This window comes from Nicotiana tabacum, chromosome 19 (genome assembly GCF_000715075.1).
Source record: "Nicotiana tabacum cultivar K326 chromosome 19, ASM71507v2, whole genome shotgun sequence".
NCBI classification, from domain to species: domain Eukaryota; kingdom Viridiplantae; phylum Streptophyta; class Magnoliopsida; order Solanales; family Solanaceae; genus Nicotiana; species Nicotiana tabacum.
The window spans coordinates 43,549,145-43,573,157 of NC_134098.1; the positions used below are offsets into that span (position 1 = coordinate 43,549,145).

The window sequence follows — 24,013 nt, forward strand, 5'->3', positions numbered from 1 at the left end:
TCATGCTGTGTCTGTTGCTTGAATGAAAAAACTGATACATCTAGATTTATGAAAAAAATAAAAATGACCATGGAGTGAGAACAAGTGCTTTAAAAGATTTTATGACAGAAGCAAATGACAAAGGTACCCTTGGTCGACTATTATATCTTTTCTAATAAAATAAAAAGACAAAGATAATGGCAGGTATAATGACAAATCTTCCCTTGATCGACCATCTTTGCGTGCTCCTTGTTCTCCCTTACTAATCCAACTTCATCCATATTTTTTAAATCACCACCTAATTTAGTTATTTAGAAATAAAGTTTAAATAAACCTGTCCTCCCTTCCGCTCAACCATTTTCTTCTCCTTCTTCTTCCTCACTTATCCAATTTCATTCATATTTTTTTAATCATCACCCAATTTAGTTATTTAGAAATAAACTTTGAATAATTTATTATTAACATATTAATTTTTGAATATCCACAATGAGAGGAATTCGAACTTCAAAGAATTCTTCCTCTTTTTTTTTTTTTTTTTAATTGAATTCTTGACTCCCGTAAGAGAGAAAACGAGTAGCTAAAAGGAAAAAGTTGGAGAATTTTTGTACGAAGTGGAAGGGGGTGGATTTGGTAGTTACAAAGTTATTTCGTGGAAGAGCTCTTAACCTTTATTTTTATTTTCACTTTTCATATTAATTTTATGTAGACTATACAAGAAATCTCAAGCTCTTTTTTAGAATTTCTTTGAACATTTTTTATGAAGTAAAGTAATACTAATACTTACATATATTTAAAAATTAGAAGTTAAAATTTGAAAAAGAAACCTAGGAATATCATACATTTGAAAATCTTAAGAAAATTTGGTCATATTTCTTAAGGATTACCGAAAGTAAATAAAAATATCAACATAAATTTCGATATTATCTCCTGAACAATCATTACTATCTAGCTTATATGAGATCATATTTCTACTGATTTGGATCTTAAATTTTCAAGAAAAAAAAATTGAGAATGCTTACAAATGGTATTCCAATATTTTTAGTATAATACCCAATAATATATTTTGTTTGAGTATGCTTAATGTTTTTCAATATTTTTGGTATATTATACAATATAGTATATCATGATTACGGTTAAATCTTGGTATACTGTAATTACTAGTCATGGTATACTTTGTTTGAGTATGTTAAATAATATTCATGATAAACATAGTATAACACGAAGTAAACTATATAGTATACCATGATTACAGTTCAACTATGGTATATTTTGTTTGATCATGTTAAATGATATTCACAATAAATCTTGGTATATTGTATAATGTTTCATGAGGTATACTATACAATATACCATGATTCAACAAGTATACTTTGTTTATGTTAAATGGTATTTCCAATATTCTTAGTATACTATATATTGGTATACCATAATAAGTATTTAATCATGGTATAATTTGTTTGAGTATGTTAAATAGTATGCTACACATTGGTATACCATGATTAGTATTGAATTATGGTATTCTTAATATTCTTGGTATACTAAATATTGGTATAATATGATTAAGGTTGAATCATGGTGTACTTTATTTGAGTATTTCAAATAGTATATCAAATATGTATACCGTGATTACAGTTGAAAGATGATATTCTCAATATTCTTGATATACTACACATTGGTATACTATGATTCGACAATCATGGTATTCCTAGTATTTTTGGTATACTATTTTTTGATATACCATAATTACTATAGAATCATGATATGCTTTGTTTGAGTATGTTAAATGGTATTCCAGTATTTTCCTTATATTAAACATTGATATACCATGATTACTGTTGAATTACGGTATTTCTAACATTCTTGGTATAATATACATATGTATATCAGGATTAATGTTGAATCATGAAATCCGTTGTTTGAGTATGTTAAATAGTATACCCAATATTCTTGAAATAATATATCTTGACATAAGGCTGTCTCATTCTCGTGAACATCCAAATGTTATTACAGTGACTTTACCCTTAGGTGTACTGCAGTTAGGTACTGTAATTGCATCCTTGATTCTTCCGAATGACAAACACAAACAATTTGTCCGGTGACTTTGGCATGTATTATCCTTTGTTTTCTTGTCCAAGTTTGGACAGACCAATGGATATCACATGTAACCAAATTTTTAATACTCTATAGAGTAAGACTAACAAATTCCTAGATTTAACCTATCACATACATCAATGACCCACTATCGGAAAAATATTTATTCGCATGCAATATTTACATCAAATTATATTAAATTATTATAGTTAAGTTATAAAAATGAGGTAAGAATGTATAGAATTCAATCACAGTTATATGGTAAAATTTTATATAAATACATATCATGGATCTATTAATTTAAAATAAACTGCAAGTGCGAACAAATTTTTCTATGTCTCAATCTCCTTATACGAAAATAATAAAAAGGTAAAAATGTGTAAGGAGACTAAAATTCATCTATATATACTTAGGCATTTTGCAGAAATCCCCTTGTGGCATAATTATGGCATTAGATCCTCTTGCAATACGACTTGCATCACTTGGCACATGCGAGTTGCTCCCTCTACTAGTCCAATTTTGACTTGCGCTCTAAAGAAGCTAAAACAACACAATTTCTTTCTCTTTAGTTTCTAATCTAATGGCCGATACTCGTATTGTCGCACCATATTCCCATTATGTAAGGTGCATTAAAAATAGAAGTACTTTCTATCAAAAAAAAATTCATTCCGCATTCGAATATGAGACTTCTATTTAAGGCTCATAACCTTTGGTGGTAGACAACAATCTCTCAAAATGCAGACGTCTGGTTCGAACACATTCTTGTTTGTTTTTTTGCCCTGTGGTGTGTCCTAATTAACTTTGCTTTTTTTATTTGGATATCCCTAAATTGTGTCACTTCTCTGAGAGTGGAAATTATTCCCTACATAATTCTCTATTTTCTTTTTCTAACTATATATTTTTCAGTGTTCTATTACCATAAGTATGTTATGGGACCCACTTTCAAAATAAAAGTTTAAGTTCTTCAACGAATTACCCTTTTTGTACTTTTGGACACTCTTTTATTTAAACTAGTCTTAAAGGTACGCGCAAATACCTATATTAATGGGTATATAATTTTAAAATATTACGTAAATATTATTAAATAATATATTTGAGTTATTGAATAAAAATTTTAAAAATAATTTATTTATTTTTTACATTCGGGATTTATGCCTTTACAATGATATAGAAAATAGAGATATTTTTTTAAACTCCTTCTTACTCGAATAACATCTTTTTCTCTTCATCGATGTTTTCGCATAATATTTAAAAATTACATTTAATTATTAGAAAAATAGTTAATTAAGTACATACATCTTAATTTAATAGTAAGAATATATAGTATCCCCCATTAGAATTATAAGTTCAACATATTTCATATAGAAATTGGCATAAATAAATATAAGCAAAAGAAAGTGTAATATTTTTATTTCTCTCAAACAATATTTATGTTAAGACAATGTAATCATGTTATTTCTCCAAACAATATAAGTAAAAGATAATATATCTTTGTAGTCCGGTCCTTACCCGGACCCCGCACATATGGAGAGTTTAGTGCACCGAACTTCATTTAATATTTATATTAAAGTCCTAAATATTAAGACTTCCTACATAATTCAACACAAGAAAGATTTTATAACCAAATTAGTTGATTTCAAAGTACTATATATTACGATAATAACTAAATTACGATTTTGTCTAATGTGAAGTTTAATTTTAAATGGTAAAAAAGGCGAACGATATTTCATTAAGGACCTTCGTGCTTTTAATATAGATAGATATGTAAGTTATTTTGTATTATAGAAATTAATCAATTCAGTAGTGTACTTGATTAATCTTCTCTCGTTTTTTAGCGTTTTAATTTGAAATTCTAATGATACGGAGATTAGACGTGGTAAAAAGCTACTATTGTTTTTCCTTTTGAAACACAAATCTTTAGTGTATTAAAATCACGTCTTCCTATTGCAAATAAAATTGTAATACAATCTAATAAGGAAAGATTAACAAATAAAATTCTAGTTTATTTTAAAGTTCTAACTTTAGGAAAATTAGCATAAATGGTAATTAAATATTTATTCCTAAATATTAGGAAGGCAACTTAAATTATAATTTTATCTAGTGTAAAGTTAATTTTTTAAGAGTAAAAAAGACAAACGACATTTCACTAAGGATTTTCGTACTTTTAATATAGTATAGATATATGTAATAAAAAACTTCTAACTCTTACCTGTAATAATTACTCAAAAAGTGTGACACCTCAATTTAGAAGAAGGGAGTACTAGAAAGAGAACTATTGTACAAGGAAAATGCGCACATATTTTTCGAACTGAATGGGAGAGCTTGTACAACCGGAAAGCCAATAGACATTTCAAAAACATTAGTGTTTAAGTGGATTAAAACATTATTTGGATATCAAATGGATAAGATTACAAATACTAAAAGGAGAAAAAGAGAAATTTGTGATGACTAATGTATAGCACCAAAGTTTGTGTGTTTGGAAACGAGAAAAAACGAATTAATATTTAAGTGCAAGAAGAGGGATGATTTTGAGTCTACAGCCTAATATAGGAGACGATTCGGGTTCGGAAACATGTGTGTGGACTTTGGAGGAACCCCATATATGCATAAAATAATCTAAACAGATTATCTGTTTATATATCTTAGACAATGTGGTACGATTAGAAACGAAAATATTATTAAATTAATGGGGATAAGATGGCAGCTTCCAATTTCTGACATATGCAGTGTTCAAATTTTCTCGCTCTCCGTACCAAAAGAATGATAGTAATACTTTTTGGAGAGACAATAAAATTTGGTTACAATCTTTTCAAACATTTTCTGATTTATATACTTAATTTTTTTTGTAACTTATAAATAAGAAAATAGATATCCTAATTAATTGACGTAGAAATTAAATATGTTGGTCACTCTAATGACTAACATCATCACTCAAGAATTGAAATTAATTTCCCTATTTCAAAAATTCATTTCATTACTGTAGCTTTCAGAGGTACTGAAAATAGATGCCATATTCCATTTTATTCATATAATAAAGTGCTTCTTATTTTACTTTCAGAGGATACACTCTTTATTCTAAGGGTGTCATCCTTACACAACGTTGCAAATAATATCTACATCACTTGAAATAATATATATAAATATTAATTTGATATAGAAAATAAATTCTTAAAACTATCCGCGATAAAAAAATAAAAAATTGGAAAGATAAAAGAAAAAAAATAGGGCGTTGGATATAAGGGATTTCGGTTGGCGAGACGTTATCTGAAGAAGCTTAAATGGCAGGCCGTCTATCCAATCATACACTCCAACTCGTCGGTGCTTTTTATTTCTTCTTTTTTGTTGGCTATTGCTACCAACCAATACACCTCGTATTTATAATTTGTGGGGTTAGCCTTTCCCATTTCCAACTTTGTCCTTCACTTGATTTCACAAAACTCAAACTTCAAACACCTCAAATTCCACACCTGCCCTCTTTATGTATTCGCAGTATTTTCGAATTGCCCTTTTTCTGTTAAAAATTGCGAATTAACATCATGGGTGGAGCCAGGGACAGGTTCATACAAATCCTATTCGTCGAAAATTACATAAAATATGCGAGATCAAAATATTATATATATAAACTTCTTCTTCTATTTACTTTTTTATATTTTAAATTTTCTTAATGAAAGTCTTGACTCTTCCACCATTTAGCATCTCCTCTTTTATTTTAGTCTTTTATTTAGGTTCTTAAAATTATTATGTAGATGAGGAGAAGACACTTATTGAGAACCAAACTTTACCTACACATTGAAGGTTAGTATAGCCCACCAAATTCAACATAGATATTAATTTCCTCAAACCACACGTTTTGGAGAGGAAGAATTTGCAAGTTTACATAAATAATTGACTACTTGATGATGACTTAGCTTTGGGCCTTCATAACTCTCAAAATTCCTCCAAAGTACAATTAACTCTTTGAGTTTTATTTGCTGTGTTCCTTCTTTCTCGTCCGCAAATTCAAAAATTATTATCACAAAGTGAAGAATACTATTGAATAAATTTTTTTTTTTTTGTATGATAGAATGTCAGCCTAGTATAAGTTGTATTTTATAGAAAGAATTTCAATATATATGTGTATAAAATTCGAGTTGAAGGCAACTTATGCGTTCACAAAAAAATATTGCCACTAATACCACATTTGCCATTCTCTTTCATCTCTCTTGAGTTGACTCACCAATATATTTTCTAAACCAAAGTACAAGGTTCTAGTCAACTTGCAAAGCGTAAGAAAAAACAACAATAAACTTCATCTGGACGTTTCGTCTCATTGTTCCGTGATCGCTAGATTTTATTTCTGTTATTTTCCGGCACTTGTTAAATGTAAAATCCCGGGCGGGCTTGTTGAGGACGCTAGTTAGCACATCGGTTAGCTATGCTTCGAGGAGCTTTTTTACGGACATAGAACAAAATACTTAATAAATCACAATACTCATACTTTATTACTACCATAATACCGCAATCTGTTCCATGAAAATTATTCTCAAGTTTATGCAACACCTACCATAAAATACCTCAATCATCCACTAGGCTCGCATTCATCCTCGTGACGGTCAAGTCAACTTTCTCAATCAATCCAAACTCAAATCTCAACACATACACCTTGCTGGTAGAAAAGAAACTCTCCACTCAACATTATACTAAACACACCTACGTAGATTACTACGCAGGAGATAACCCACCTGCTTAGCCTCAAATTGGCATCTTGTTATACCCTTTCGCAGCCGTAATTACTATGCAATCACTTAATCTTTCTGAGTCTAAACTCACAACGAGACATGAAAATCTACTTCTTTCCACAATTAATAAACATGTAAAATCTTTCAACACACTCAAAGCTCGAGACTATACGTCACATCAAGACAGTAATCTGGCACCCAATAGTCCTTTTTACATCTCAAGCAAACTATCCTCGTCACTATCAAACCATCTGAACACATTCCGCAGTCACATCATGCTCATCATATAGCTATTCAACTACTCATCGAGCCACAAATTCCACTCATAGGGACACTACCAGACATATGAGTCCAAATGTACAAGTTCACACAGTTGAAGCTACCGAGCCTAAGCTGCGGTCTAACCCTAGCCTCAAGTCCTCCAGACAGAATACTCATCTCGAACCTCATTTATGAAATCACAATCCGGCGATGCACAGTTGATACCGAGCGCTCACATGTGCACACGAATGCGTGGAAGGAATTCAAAGAGTTAAGCTTCAAGCTGAATTAATTCTGCACGATAAGGAAAGAGGGATGAAAAATTATCCTAAATACCATCTGGAGGCGTCTCTTCCCCTATAGATGTGGAGGCTCCCTTACCGAGAGATTTTGTGATACTGCAATGAGGGGCGGTGACAATCTCGCCTAGGGGAGGCATTGGGCGTTGCGATTTCGTCTGTTGTTTCGCAGCTTTCGTTGATGACGTTCATGAGGTTAGTTGGGAGGTCATTGTTATCCTCGCCCTTTCTTTCATGTTACCTGCTGTCACAAGGTCAATTTGGATCAATTTTTCATACCTCATTGACACTGCGCGGCAGCAACCTAACACTCAAGTTACTCAGCCTTTCCCAACACATAGCCAACTTTTGATCAAGTTTGGCCTTACACAAGATTCGGCAGCAACATAAAGAGAACACCATCAGTTACGGAAAAACCCAACCTTTGTATTAATCACAAAATATACAAAAGACCTCTCTTTTCCATGAACACAAACCGTTCACAGCCCACTTTGTCCGGCCAAGATCACAAATAGATCTTGTCACACTAAAACCTGTCATCGCCCCAGCCTTAACCCACTTTCGGAAACACTTAAAAACCCTCACGTTTCTCTCTTGTTTCCCACTTTGCAATGAACACAAGTCGTTCATAGCTACTAAGACCTGCCTACGCCCAGCCTTAGCCCACTTTTGAAAACACTTAGAAACACTCACGTTTCTCTCTTGTTTTCCAATTTGCAAAGATCACAAGCCGATCTTTGCTCACTAAGACCTGCACAAAGCCTAACCTTATCCCTCTTTTGGAAACACTTAGAAACACTCACGTTTCCCTCTTGTTTCCCACTTTGCAAAGATCACAAGCCGATCTTTGCTCACTAAGACCTGTACAAAGCCTAGCCTTAGCCCCTATTTTGGAAACACTTAGAAGCCCTCACGTTTCTCTTTTGTTTACTATTTTGCACAGATCACAAGTCGATCTTGCAACTAAGACCTATTCAACGCCTAGCCTTAGCCCATTTTCGGAAATACTTAGAAACACTCACGTTTCCCTCTTGTTTACTACTTTGCACAGATCACATGTCGATCTTGCAAACTAAGACCTGCTCAACGCCTAGCCTTAGTTCACATTTGGAAACACTTAGAAAGCATCACCTTTCTATTTTGTTTTCCTTTCTTTGCTATGAACACAAGTCATTCACAACACACTTAGTCAAGATCACAAGCCGATCTTGACACACTAAGACCTGCCCATGCCCAGCCTTAGTACTTGTCCATCTTAGAGACCCTCTTTTTCATTCGAAGACCCTCTCCTTTTGCTCGGAGACATTCTTCTTCTTTGAAGACCCCCTCCTTCTGTTCATAGACCCTCTTCTTCTTTGAAGACCCTCTCCTTCTGTGGAAGCCTCATATCTGACCCTCCTTTTTCCTGGAAGGATCACAGTTTGAACTCCTTATCAGATCTTGAAGACCCTCTTCTCTGTGGAAGACCCTCTTCTTCTATCTGATCTCTCTTTCAAGACTAATCTTGGTCTTGATGCTCTTCTTCACGAAATGCCCCCACATATATAGATATAGGGGCTGCCACTAGCAGATTTGAAGGGACAACTTACAAAGGGGCAATTCCATCCTTGTGTTTTGCCCAGTCAAAGAACTAAATAAGCACTTAGCCTTTTAATGGGGCACTCACCCACGAAATGGCCCTCTTTAGCACTTAGTTCTATTTGTGGAGCACTCAGCCTTCTTGGTGGAGCACTTAGCTCTCTGGTGGAGCACTTAGCCCTCTGGTGGAGCACTGGTCCCATATCCCACTGAACAAAGCCTTACACACAGCATTGCTAAATCTTATCATATCTTGTAGTTGACATCCCCCAACTACATAGGCCATTGTTATACACGAAATGACATAAGCTACAAGTCCTAAACAGACATGGATACAAGTCATTACAAAAATACAATGGCCCACTGCTTTGGCATGTGCTTTGCATGTGCCCTTTTCTTGGTCAGCTATTGCACGCCCCAATGCTGGCATTGTGCCAGCCTTGGCTGATTTTGACATTGCTCCACGCCAATGCCTTGTCCGTAATCTGCTGTCCATGATTTTACCGCACACGCCTGACGCCTGTCGCCCGTACATTGCCTTAGCCGCATTCTGCCTTGTGTTTGTCAACACTTGTTTCACCCGTGCCATTGCTTGTATTTTGTCTCATATAGCCTTGCCTTAGCTATTGAAACCATTTGCCATCATTCCGTGCCTCCGTGATTTATCTTTCTTGTACTTGGCGCTCCCATAACTTGAACTGCTTGTACCTTTGTCTTTGGCACGCATGCCATGCCATGCTGCCCAAACTTGCCCACACTGCCTTTTCAAGCCTTTGCCAAGCCTGTCTTGCCTCTCTCAAGACCTTGGCCAATACTTGTTCACTTGACAATGTTTCTCGTCCATTGTCCTGCATGATCATTTTGCTCCCGCATAGGCCACTGGCAAGGCCATCACGCTCAATCCTTGCCACAGTCGCGCCCCGTCCGATGTCAAATATTAGGGTCCTAACACCTACCATGTTGGGATTTGTGCACATAAAGAAAGGAGATCTTGTTCTTGTTTCCTTTTTTTTTTTTTACGTTTGTGATCCGTGTCAGTGATAGATCTAGAAGAAACTAAAAATTTAAGTAAGAAATTCCCATAGACGACGCCAAATTGTTTGACCAAAAAGTATGGTTCTTGGCTCAAATAATTAAATCTATGTATTAAGGGGTTAAACCTAATTAACAATAATATTTCTAGATGCGAGTTATGAAAGCATGATTAATGTTGAACAGATCTACTAGAAAAATAATAATGGTATGTGATAATCATTCCAAATAACGTGCGTAATAAATGAGCATTAAATAGCAATGAACAATAATAAATGGCATTTGGGTAAATAAAGAAATGATTCACCCAATAAAGGAGAAGCTAGATATTATTCCTCCTGACAATGATGAATGACAAACAAATCCTTGAATGTTCGAATTATCCTCGGATCTGGCGGTAAGTAGGGAATAATGTGGACAAGAATCTTGATAAAAAGGTGTTGTTTGTATCTTGGTAAGAGAGAGAATCTTTTTATCAAAGTGTATTCTTACAAATAAATGTCACATGCCCTCCATCATTGTCTCTTTTCTTATATATATATATGAGACATATCCCTAATAAACCCTAATAGTACAAGTACAGAGAATATCTATTAGAATATTCTCTTTAATATCCTATTTTGAAAACTAGCCGTCACAGCTCTGTTAACGGTGCTCGACCTCGACCATTGTTGATATCTCGACCACGAATCTCGCTGCTTCCTGGTCGACCTCAACTAACCCTTTCCTTAGTGCTATCTTGCCCTAAATATTCTTGGGCAGATTTTGACCTATACAGTTAGTCCCTCCGCTTATTGAGGCCAGCCTCAGACGGCCTTGATGAGCGGATTCTGTTTATCGTATTCGAGGAGATTGGACGAGTGGGTCGGGTCGTGATATTTGAGACGAGATGGCGACATGGCCTTTTGTGAGCCGCAAGATTTGGGGTTACGTCGTTTCTGGATCAAAGTGACGTCATGACGTCATGCGTCTTTATGGTGTATTTTTCCGATGCTTTGCATCATTTCACGTGTGTCTGTTGATTGGATCTGCCGCTTAGATGCCTGTGCCAGGTAATGATGGCATAATTTCTTAATTTCAATGCCTGGATTCTTATAAATAGGGATGTGAGGGCATACACTCGTGTTTTACAGATTTTCCATATCGAAACCTTGTGCCTTCTTCTTCTTATTCCATTGTTGTGTATCTTCTTTTCCTGATCTAGTGATCCCTATTGCTTTTCACTTTTCATTACTTGAATACCCTCTCTTTCTTCAGAACTATGGTTAACGTATCTTCTGGTCCCAGCGAGGGAAATAACCTGGTTCCCTTGGCGATGGTTTTGCCTCTTCACGCGGAGGGCGTCTCTATTGCTGTTGAGGATGAGAACTTCCCCACGATGGAGTAAATAAGTCATCATGGCAAGAAAGTCAGGTCTGACTTTACAAAAGAGCCTGAAGCTGAGTCTGAGATCTCCGAGTCGACGATGAAAGAGGCTGATTTATTAGAGATTTGGGCTAAATTTGACAATCCCGCTCACATCGAGTTGGTCCTTACAGGGCGGGATGTGGTGCAAGTCCATCTCCCCGGGTATTGTGCGTTCTATGCCTACCCCTTTTATCTTGGCTACACTCTTCCCCTTCTCCCCTTGGCAGACGAGTTTTGTCGTTTCTATGGTGTTTGCCCGGCTCAGCTCGGGCCGTATATCTACAAGCTCATTAGGATCCTTACTAAGTTTGCGGAATTGGCTGGGGTAGATATCATACTTTGCCCCTAGTTTCTATAGGGGACAATGCTAAACCTTTGACATCGAGGAGGCAAGTGCTTGGTGGTGAAGATGGATGATAAGGCGAGCCGACAGTTCTAGCACAATATTTTCTTTGTCAGAACCGAGGACATGGTGGACAATGTAGACGGCTTCCCCGAAACTTGGAATTATACTCGTACGCATCTAACTTCTCTTCGTTGAGGCATTTGATTTATTTTCTTAATCGTAAGTTCTGATCTCTTGCTTATCTCTTATGCAGTCAAGACTACGCCCCCTCTTTTGGTCGGGGACATTTCTTATTGGGTCGGCCGGCTCCTTCCTCACTTCGCGGGAATTCGTGAGTGGCCAGGCTTTTTTAAGAAGTTTGGACATGCTCCCTTCTTAACCGGCGAGTCTATTCGTTTTGGGATCTTAGTCGCTTACCATTTTATAGTTTGCTCTAGCTGACCCTCTTTTCTTTTGCGCTTCTTTTAATTCCAGCACGAGGGCCTTCGAGGAGGCCGCGAGCTCCCCCGCCTGTATTCTGTAAGAGGAAAAATGCTTCCTCTTCGGTGTCTTCCCCCTCTACGACTGTAGCAAGGTCTGCTTGCTCTTTGGTTTTTGCCCCGTCTACGACCGCAGCTAGGTATGCTCGCTCTTTGGTCCCACTTACTGCTACTTCATCATCAATCTCTTCTCTACCTGCGGATATTCCGACGGCAGAGCCTCCGGCTTCCCCTTTGTACCTTCTTGTGGACGAGGAGGAATCATCGCCAAGTGACGGGGATTTGGTGCCCCGTAAGAGGAGGTCAGTGGACGTTGGCGAAGGGGCTTCCCGGGCCGTAGATTCCGTGATAGATGATTTTACTCTCCGTGAGACGGAGAACATAATTCTTGAAGGCGACGTCGAGCTGGCATGTGAGGTTCCGAGATCGGCGAAAGATGTAGAGAGTATATCTCTTCCTTCTACGATGATGGAAGTCGAAGGGCTGGCCGCTAGGGTTTCTGATGCTTCGCGACAAGAGAGGCCATCGGCCTCGCGGCCGGCTGACGGTGCTTCTTGCCTGCCGATGGGAGAGATAAAACCTCACCATGGATCATGATCTGTTGAAGAACACAAAGAACATGGTCCCTGCCCTTGGTACCCTTTGCTCCGACGTTGATGTTACGTTATCGAGGAGCATAGCCGGCCTCGCTCTCAGCGTAAAATTTTCAAGGCTTCTATTTCCCTGTCTATTATATTCAAAATTTTGGGCTTCGTTTTAGTGCTTTGCCCTTGTCAGTGGAGGCATTCTTATTTTTGATTTTCTTTCTTTTTATGGTTACAGACCATGATCTTGGAAATTAAAAGTGCCCGAAGGGAGGAGAGGCATAAGGCTATATTTAAGAAGCTGCAATGCAAATACTTCGAGTACCGTGGAAAATACTGGGAGATCCGCATGCGATTTGGCGAGGGTGGAAATTTATAGGTCCTTCGGGATGAGCTGAAGCAAAAGAATGACGAGCTGATGAAGGTCATCGAGAAGTGCAGTGTCCTTGAGGGGACGTTAAGAATCAAGGAAGAAGAGCTCGAGGTCAGCATGACTATGAAGGTCCAATGCGGCGACCTCTAAATACTGGTAGTCGAGTTGCGCAGGAAATTGGAGGAGTGTCTCCTGCAGATGGAGGTTCTTCATGGCGAGATCACTGAGAAACAGAACGATCTGGATAGGGCGGAGTTCGCTCGGTCGGAGGCTTCGAGAAAGACCTAGGCCCTTGAGGTGGTGATCCAGGCTCTCCGTTCTGAGTGGGAGAATGACTTGGAAATGGCAAGGCTAAAAGAAGAGCGGCTTATTGAGAGGATCGAAGAGTTGGAGAAAGAAACCTTTGACCTCTATGACCGAGTTGCTGCTCTTGAGGCCAAGAAGGACCAATTACTGGCGCAACCATCCTCTTCCCATACCTTGGACTTTCCTAATGTTCCTCGAGAGTTGTACAAGGAGTGGATTTATGCAGAGACCTAGCTAGACGTGTTCTAAGATTTTCGTACGGCGAGATTTATTTTTGGGGCCGCCCTTGAAGATGCTCGTGTTAAGGCTTGAACAAGGTCAAACATAACCTTTGTTTAACTATGGCCGAGGGCCGGTAGGTATTAGTTCGAACAAGGTCGAACATAACCTATGTTTAGAAAGATATGCCTCTAGGTGTGTAGTTTATCGACATCGTAAACTTTAAGCATTGTTGCCTTGGTTGTACGCTTGGAGAAATAGAAATAAACTTTATGCATTGATGCTTTGTTCATACACTTGGAGAAATTTACAATTTTTCGGGCATTGGCTGTCATTCCAATCCCAGCCCCAGTCTATCTAGTCCCTTCATTGGTCGACCTGGAGAGTGCTTGAGAGGTCGAGCAATAAACTATCCATCCCGTGCTTTTGTCTTTGCGTACTTCAACTTGAAGTGTTCCCTTCATCGCCTCATTAAAAACCTCCTTGAGAAAACCCAATTGGGACAAAACTAAAGTGAGGGAAAAAAGAGTACGACTTGGGAGATGCTTTATCTCTTAAAAGTTGAAGTACTTGAGGTGGGTAATATTCTTGTTGTTTAGTAGTAGCTTTCCTTTCATTGTTTCTAGTTGGAATTACCCTTTCTTTGCTGTCGCCGTGATTTTGTACGGGCCGTCCCAGTTTGTTCCTAGTTTGCCTTCCCGTGGGTCTTTCCCTTCTTGTGTTTTAGCTTTAAGCACGTAGTCCCCGACTTTGAGAGGCCTGACCTTTGCCTTCTTGTTGTAATATCGTTCTGCTTGTTGTTTGTGGGTGATCAACCTTATGTAGGCCATGTCTATTCGTTCTTCGACTTCGTCGAGCTCCTGCCTTCTGCTTTCATCGTTCCTTGGTCTACTCTCGTGGGAATATATTAGGGTGGGCTCCCCGACCTCAACCGGTATTACTGCATCAGTCCCATAGACTAAAAAGTAGGGTGTTTCTCCTGTGCTTGTCTTCGGTGTTGTTCGGTAGGCCCACAGTATTTCTGGTAATATTTCCGGCCACAGCCCCTTGGCGTCTTCAAGTTTTTTCTTCATGATATTCAGTATTGACTTGTTGGAGGACTCTGCTTGCCCGTTGCCCGCGGGGTGGTATGGTGTCGAAAGTATTCTCTTGATATGCCACTTCTCAAAAAATTCAGCGACATTCTTTCTCGTGAATTGGGGTCCGTTATCGCAGCTGATCTCTTTAGGGAGGCCGAACCGACATACAATGTTTTTCCATATAAAGGCTATCACTTACTGTTCATGTATTTTGGCGAATGCTCCTGCTTTTACCCACTTAGAGAAATAATCAGTTAAAATCAGAAGGAATCATATGTTACCTCGCCCTGATGGGAAGGGGACCACGATGTCCATTCCCCACTTGATGAACGGCCAAGGTGAGGAGACCGAATGGAGGTGTTCGCCTACTTGGTAGATCATTGGGGCGTATTTTTGGCATTGCTCGTATTTTTTCATGAAGTCCGCGACCTCTTTTTTCATGGTGGGCCAGTAATACCCTGCCCGTATGAGGCATCTGACCAAATCTCGATTGCCAGAATGAGCTCCACAATGGCCTTCGTGGACCTCTTCAAGGACGTGCCGTGTCTGATTTGGGCCCAAGCATTTCGCCAGAGGGCCACCGTACGTTCTCTTATACAGATCGTTGTGGATGATGATGAACCTGGCCGCTTGCATTCTCAGTTTCTTGGCCTTTATTTTATCATTTGGGAGTACGCCGTCCTGCAAGTATGTAACAATACGGTTGTGCTAGTCCCAAGTCAAGTTTATGGCTCTTACCTCGATTTGGTCTAGCGACGAGTTGAGAAGGTGGACCACACTTCTGTCTCTGGTTGCCATGTTTTTGGTGGCTGCGACTAGTTTGGCGAGACCGTCTGCCTCAACATTCTATGCTCGTGGGATCTGGTCGAGTTAACATTCGTCGAACTCGGGCAACAACTTGCAGATTTTGATCTAATATTTCTGTAACCTTTGTTCTGTGACTTGGTTGACTATGAGTTGAGAAACTCAATGCAGTCTTAACTATTTCTCCCCATACTTGAGTGCTAGCCTTTACCCTGCAATTACGGTCTCATACTCAGCCTCGTTGTTAGTCATATCCGGGCATCTTATAGACTAGCGAATCACTTTGCCGATTGGGACTTCGAGTACCAGTCCCAGTCTGGACCCTGACATGTTAGACGCACCGTCAGTGTACAGGACCTAGAGCACATGTGTTTGGAGAGAAGCGTGGGCGACTTCTTTTTCAACTTCGGGCATTACTTTTGCGCTAAAGTCGGCGACGAAGTTAGCGAGGACTTGTGACTTTATCGATATTTGCGGATGATATGTGATATCGTGCTCGCTTTGTTTGATGGACCATTTGGCCAACCTTCCCTGACAACTCGGGTTTATGCAAATTTCTCCTTAGGGGGGAAGTCATGACGACCGAGATGGGGTGGCACTGGAAATACAGTCTAAGCTCTCACAAATCTATGACTAAGGCCAGTGCCAGTTTTTTGAGGTGAGGGTACCTCGTCTCGGCGCTGACTAGTATTTTGCTAATGTAATAGATGGGAAACTGCGTACCTTTATTTTCTTGAACCAGGACTGCGCTCACAGCTACTTCAGATATAGCGAGGTAAACGAGGAGACGTTCCACTAGTTTCAGCTTTGAAAGCAGTAGTGGTGACGACATATATGCTTTCAACTCCTTTAGGGCCTGGACGCACTCAGAAATCCATTGAAGTCTATTATACTTCTTGAGTACACCGAAGAATCTGTGACACATATCCGATGATCGTGAAATGAATCTTGAAATGTCGGCGATACGGCCAATCATCCTCTGAACCTGTTTTTTGGTGGTCAAGTGTTTTGGTATCCCCTAGATAGCTTTGATTTGATCAGGATTGACCTCGATTCCTCAATATGATACCGGGAAACCCAAAAATTTTCCTGATGCCACGCCGAACGCACACTTTTTGGGGTTCAGTTTGATTATGTATCGCCTTAGTATGCCGAAGGTCTCTCTCAGAGGGTCGATCTGATCTTCTTTCCTTTTGGACTCGACTAGCATTTTGTCTATATAAACTTCCATCGTTTTGCCGAGATGGTCTTTAAACATCCTCGTCACCAACCTTTGGTAAGTTGCCCCTACGTTTTTCAGCCCGAAGGGCATGACCCTGTAGCAGTACGTCCCTTGATGGGTGATGAATGTGGTTTTTTTCTGATCTTCTTCTTGCATGAGGATTTGATTATAGCCTGAATAGGCGTCCAAGAAGCTCAGTAATTCATGTCTGACCGTTGCGTCGATGAGTTGGTCGATATGGGGTAATGGAAACGAATCCTTGGGGCATGCTTTGTTCAAATCTGTGAAATCTACGCACATCCACCATTTCCCATTCTTCTTTTTCACCATCACCACATTGGCGACCCACTGGAGGTACTTCGACTCCCTGATTGAGTCATTTTCCAATAGTTTTTCTACCTCTTTGCGTACCGCGTCATTAATTGCGGAATTGAACTTATGCCTGACCTACCTCACTGGGGGTGGAATAGGTCGACATTCAACTTGTGCATGGCAATTTCCTTTGGGATACCCGGCATATGTGCATGGCTGAAAGCAAACAAATCCGCGTTACTAGTTAAGAACTGACGGAATTTACATGGTTCCTGAAATTTATAGCCGATGTAAGTTTTCTTGTAGTGATCGTTGGTGTCTAATTGAACGGGGTCGATGTCTTCTATGGTCGATTCCGCAATTTCGACCATATCAGGGTCTCTGATAATGTCTTCGCTATCGTCACATATCGACCTCGACCGAGTTGATTGTTATGCTGTTTTTTCTTTATCTTTCATTCGTTGAGTGAACGTGCAGTCTAGGGCGATGCGATAGCATTCTCGGGATGTGTGTTGTTCCCCTCGTATGCTGAATATTCCCCATGGAGTCGGGAATTTGATGACCTGGTATAAACTGGAGTGTAACGACCCGACCGGTCGTTTTAAGCTCTAGCGCGTCATTCAGCGGTTTGATGCCTTGAGTAGCTTCACTTCAGGTATTATGACTTGCACGTATGGTGGGAATTGAATTTCAGGAAGTTCAGAGTTGATTTGGAAAGAAATCTCTAATTTTGGAAGCTTAAAGTTAGAAAATTTGACTAAGGCTAGACTTTTGAGGAAACAACCTCGGAATCGGGATCTGAAGGTTCTAATAGGTTCGTATAATGATTTTGGACTTGGGCGTATGTTCGAATCGGGCTTTGGATGACCCGGGAGTATTTCGGCACCTATTATGGAAAGTTGGCATTTTGGAAGAATTTCATAAATTTGGGTTGAAGTGTATTTTAATTTTATTGATGTTTGTTTAGAATTCTGAGCCTGGGAATAGCTCTGTATGGTGATTCTTGTCTTAGGAGCGCATACAGATGCAGATTTGGAGGTCCATAAGTCATTTCGGGGTCGTTTGGCGAAAGTTGGAAGTTGAATGTTTTTGGAAGTTTGACCGGGAGTGGACGTTTTGGTATCGAAGTCGGATTCCAATTCCGAAAGTGGGAGTAGGTCCGTAATGTCAATTATGACTTGTGTGCAAAATTTAAGGTTAATTGGAATTAATTTGATAGGTTTCGGTATCGAATGTAGAAGTTTAAAGTTCGAAAGTTCATTAAGCTCGAATTGGGGTGCGATTCATGATTTCGATGTTGTTTGATGTGAATTGAGGCCTCGAGCAGGTCCGTGTTATGTTATGGAACTGGTTGATATGATTGAAAGAGGTCCCCGGTGGTCTCGGGTGTGTTTCGGGATGGTTTCAGACCAAGTTTGGCTGAGTTGTGGTGGCTGATGTCTGGTGTCTGGTTTTGTTCTTTGCGAACGCAAAGGGATTCCCGCGTTCGCGAAGAAGGATCTGTTGGCGGCTGTCTTTTGAGCTACGCGTTCACGATTGGGGAATCGCATTCGCGAAAGAGAAACTAGGCCTATAGGAATTTTAGCCTTCGCGTTCGCAAATGGTGCAACGCGTTTGCGAAGGTTCGCCTGGTATAGTATCGCGTTCGCTAGCAGTGACTCGTGTTCACGAAAGGGAGTTTTTGAGTTGGAGCTGGTAATGCTTCGCGAACGCGAGGGACTTGCCGCGTTCGTGAAGAAGGTCGGACTGGGTAGTGTTCTTTTTAAAATCGGGAGTTTGGCCATTTTTATCTCATTTACGCTATGGGAGCCGACCTAGGAGCGCCATTTTCATCGTCAATCATGAGTTTTGGAGCGACGGGCACTGGTTTGAGGTGTTAGAGCAGCTATGGAGCTGGTTATGGAACTTTGGAGTGAGGTAAGTCTCCTGCCTAACCCTGTGAGGGGGAAACTACCCCTAGGTGATATTTATTGTTATGTGCAACTAGTTGTGGGTGATACGTACATACGAGGTGACGAGATTCCGTACGTAGCTAAAGCATGTCTATGTGCAGGTAGACTTAGGACCTTATCGTATAATAATTGAAATATTTGAACTTATTCTGTTGGCTTATTTAATTAAAGTTATAACTGAAATTGATTTAGAAATAAAAGTATCAGGTTAAGCTTTAATACCTTGAGTTGTTGCTAAGGTATTTGATACATGTAAAGAGATGTACTTATTATTGTGCTCATGTACTTTATTTTAAGAGCGGATCTTGTGATTCGAAAACTTCCTTCCTTTCTTGTGGAGGAGGCCGAACGCCTCGGCAGTATCTCTCGGAATGGGATAAATTCCTTCCTTTCTTGTGGAGCAGGCCGAACGCCTCGACAGTATATAGAGGTGCATCTCTGGTTTGTGTTGTTCGACTATCGGCAGTGTACACACTACTTCGGATCGGGCCGAACGACCTCGGCAGAATCATGCGTTATACTGCTAGTAGTCTGAATATTCACGAGATAAACGTTTCATTGACGCCCGGTATTTTATGGTATTTCTTATCTGATTAGTATTGACACTTGGCATTTATTCTGAGATATTGAGGTAGGATACATGATCGATAAATTTATGATTAAAAGGAAATAATTGGAATATTATGAAACTTCAGATTTCTCCCCTATTGTTGTGTACTTTACAATTGTATGAATTATCGTATTTTTTATTTAACTGGACCTCTAGTAAGTGTCGATGTCGACCCCTCGTCACTACTCCTCTGAGGTTAGGCTAGATACTTACTGGGTACGCATTGATTTACGTACTCATACTACACTTGTTGCACATTTTGTGCAGGTGCATATATGTCTAGATGGTCTTTTGGGCGCAGAGGTACGGATGTTGCGGTGACTTACCGTGAGCTGCATTTCATATTACGATCCGCAGCCTGTAGAGTCTCTATCAGAGTTATTTATGTTTCTCCTGTCTAATTTGTATTCCAGACAGATATTGTATTTTATTATATTTTCTAGTTGATGCTCATGCACTTGTGACACCGGGTTTTGGGGTTTCTTAAGGGTGGTTCATTACTGTGGTTCATGTAGATACCATCATTTACCCCGTAAATTCTATTTCTTACTATTTAATTGGTGAAAATTTTGATTTTAAAAATACTAAAATGAGTAATTAAGTTAATCATTCACTGTTGGCTTGCCTGACGGCGATGTTAGGCGCCATCACGATCTTTAGTGGATTTTGGGTCTTGACATGGAGGGTATAGCCCTCATGGTGTGTATCCATGGTCGCTCTATTATGGCGTTGTACATTGTGTTTTAGTCCATGATGTGGAATGTGGTTTCCAGACTGACGCCACCGTCCAGAACGGGGAGTGTGATTTCGCCATATGTTCGCTCGACTGCTTTGTTAAAACCAGTTAGTGTGATGCAATACGACACTATCTTATCTTCGAATTTCATTTGTGCAAGTACTCGAGTATGGATAATGAACGCGCCGCTCCCATCGTCTTACATAATACGTGTCACATCAGTATCTAAAATTCATAAAGTAATAACAAGGGCATCATAGTGAGGGAAAACCAAACAGTTGGTATCTGACTTATCGAAGATGAAAATTTCTTCGAGTTCGTCATACCGTTCGCGGGTGATTGACCATTTGAGCTTGTGGGTAGTGGTGAACTTTACTCTGTTGATGGAAGCATGTTCGCCGCCACCGATGATTATGTGGATGGTGCGGGTTGGTAAGGGCAGTTTCGGCTGTACTTGATGTTGTTCACATCCTCTGGCAAAGTTGGTTCTTCCCCGGTCGCTCATCAACTCGTTGAGGTGTCCCTCTCGTAACATGTTTAAGACCTCCTGCCTTAGGGCGATACAATCTTCGATTTTGTGCCCTCGTTCTTGATGGAACTCGCAAAGGGCGTCCGATTTTCTGGTACTTGGGTCTGACCTCATCTTTTGTGGCCACTTCATCTTTGGTCCGAGCTTCTCCAAGGCATAGACTATTTCTGTAGGTGACACACAAAAGTTGTGAGTGGATAATAAATGAGGCATACCTCTTTCGTTTTGATGAGTCCATGTCATTGATCTGGGTGAGCCTTCTTCGTGGCGGGAGGAGGGCACAACGACCGCTCTGACATATGATTGATGTCGTTCCCTGTTGGGTCATGGAGCTCCGAGGTCCCTTCCGATATCATTTCTTCGATCTTTTCTGGATTTGGCATGTACCGAAGTCAGTCAATGAGTTGGTCCATTGAGGTCGTCCTCGTCTACTTGGACCTCCGCACAATATGCGTTGTGTATTTCATCCCAAGTGGTTGGGGGATACTTCATCAGTCGACTCAATAAGTTTCTAGTCTCCCTCGAACCATCCATGCTCAGCCCGTTCTAGATGGCTCCGACTGCCATTCCATCTCACATGTTCGGCAGGGTCATCCTTACTCGGTTGAAAAGGGCGCTTAATAGCAAATATGTCATTCACTCTTGCCTCGGCTCTCTTGGATCCATTATGGGCCGTTACGAACTTGTCGGCCATCTCTTCGAAAGTTTCAATGGAGCGCGCAGGTAGTTGTGAATACCATGTCAACGCTCCTCCTGTGAGGGTTTCAACGAATTTCTTCAACAAAATTGAGGATACTTGTTCTTTGGCGAGATCATTGCCTTTCACGGCGGTGCCGTAGTGATTCACATGATCTTCAGGGTCAGCCGTGCCATCATATATTCTTAGGTAGGGCGACATTTTGAAGGTTTTTAGTAGGGCATGTGGGGTTGCATCATCACTGTATGGTTGTTCGACGAACCGGCCGACGTATCTCTTCGGCAACAGTTTGGGGGTGCCTGGTATTTTATCGACCCTTTCCTGGTGTTCATTCATTTGATCTCGGAGCATCTTGTTTTTGTTCTCCATTTCCTCCATCCTTTTCAAAATGGATGCAAGAGCATTATCACATGCATTATCATTGGCGTTGTGAGTAATACCTGTCATTGGAGGCGGAGGGGGTTGGTTACACTGTTCGTCCACCTGCTGTACAATACAAATCCTTGCATTTTCTACAGCCACGTCCCGAGCGTGTTTGTTGAGGACGCCAGTTAGCGCGTCGGTTAGCCATGCTTCGAGGAGCCTTTTTACAACTGGGGGCGTCTCTTCCCCCACAGATGTGGAGGATCCCTTACCGAGGGATTTTGTGATGCTGCAATGAGGGGGTGACCATCTCTTCTAGGGGAGGCATTGGGCATTGCGCCTTCATCTGTTGTTTTGCAGCTTTCGTTGTTGACGTTCATGAGGTTAATTGGGCGGTCATTGATTATCCTCGCCTTTTCTTCCTTGTTATCTGCCATGATGGGATTTGTGCACACAAAGAAAGGAGATCTTATTCTTGCTTCCTTTTTTATGTTTGTGATCCGTGCCAATGATAGATCTAGAAGAAACTAAAAATTTAACTAGGAAATCCCCAAAGATGGCGCCAAATTATTTGACCAAAAAGTATGATTCTTGGCTCAAATAATTAAATCTATGTATTAAGGGGTTAAACCTAATTAACAATAATATTTCTAGATGCGAGTTATGAAAGCGTGATTAATGTTGAACAAATCTACTAGAAAAATGATAATGGTGTGTGATAATCATTCCAAATAACGTGAGTAATAAATGAGCATTAAATAGCAATGAACAATAATAAATGGCATTTGGGTAAATAAAGAAATAATTCACCCAATAAAGGAAAAACTAGATATTATTCCTCCTAACAATGATGAATGACAAACAAATGCTTGAATGTTCGAATTATCCTCAGATCTGGTGGGAAGTAGGGAATAATGTGGACAAAAATCTTGATAAAAAGTTGTTGTTTGTATCTTGGTAAGAGAGAGAGAATCTTTTTATCAAAGTGTGTTCTTACAAAATGAATATCATATGCCCTACATCATTGTCTCTTTTCCTATATATATGAGACATATCCCTAACAAACCCTAATAGTATAAGTGTAGAAAATATCCACTAGAATATTCTCTTTAATATCCTAATTTGAAAATTAGTCGTTACAGCTCTGTTAACGGTGCTCGACTGACGAGTGTCTAGCGTATATAAAATTCTAACTCATACTCTGTCAAATAATAGTATAGAAAGATGTCCAACCCACGAAGATTAATTTATCTATTCTACAGACGTTTCTTGTTTTAATTACTATTGGAGAAAATTAGAAAGAGTTGAGTTGTAAATTAACTAACTAAAAATGCATGAATAGAGCAATAGAAAATATTTTATTTTTCACAGATATAATAAAAAGGTGTTGGGATCTTGACTTCACTTAATATTTCTATTATATAATAAAATTATTATTCTTCAATTTCTATTTCTCAAAAATGTACAAATGCCTCTCACGATTACAAATATATATTATTACTTAAGTTGAATAATTAATTTCACTCCTCTCGGTTATACAAATTAATCTTCAAACTAGTAATATTGAAGAACCAGAAATATATGATTGAACTAAAACACGTTCTTGTTAGTAAGTCCCTTTCGGTTACCCTACTTGTTATAACTGATTATTACACTAATCGCCTCTCTCGATTACAAATAAGTATAAAATTAATTATAACATAAAAGAGATAGATGTTACTGAATAAATATTAACATTTATCAATACTGCACTTAACTATATTATTTCTTCTACCTCTCTCGATTACAAAATTAATAAACAGTTAATATGTAGTACAAGATAGATAGATATTATTAAATTAAATAACGTCTAACTGTAAAAGCAGATAAAATTTAAATAAAATTTAGCTCAAGCATGTGAATTTGAAGAATAATATCTACTATTATATAGAAATATTAAGATCCGTCTTTCTCCCAACACAAGAAAATTACTCCATACTGAAATTAGTACTAACAATAAAAATATTCTTATCCATTAAATAAGAAAATAGAAAGAAA

General features: G+C 39.1%; 1 protein-coding gene across 1 annotated transcript; it reads right to left on the bottom strand.

Moving 5' to 3' along the window:
- Positions 1–14,304: 14,304 nt before the first annotated feature.
- LOC142173447 (uncharacterized) lies at positions 14,305–14,745 on the bottom strand. Its single transcript, XM_075239039.1, has one exon. It carries the CDS (start codon positions 14,743–14,745, stop codon positions 14,305–14,307), a length of 441 nt encoding a protein of 146 aa, XP_075095140.1.
- Between the last annotated feature and the right edge of the window lie 9,268 nt (positions 14,746–24,013).

Bases quoted from the DNA above. Each gene is read 5' to 3' on its own strand.
- LOC142173447 (XM_075239039.1), bottom strand. From the start codon at position 14,745: ATGAAGAAAAAACTTGAAGACGCCAAGGGGCTGTGGCCGGAAATATTA.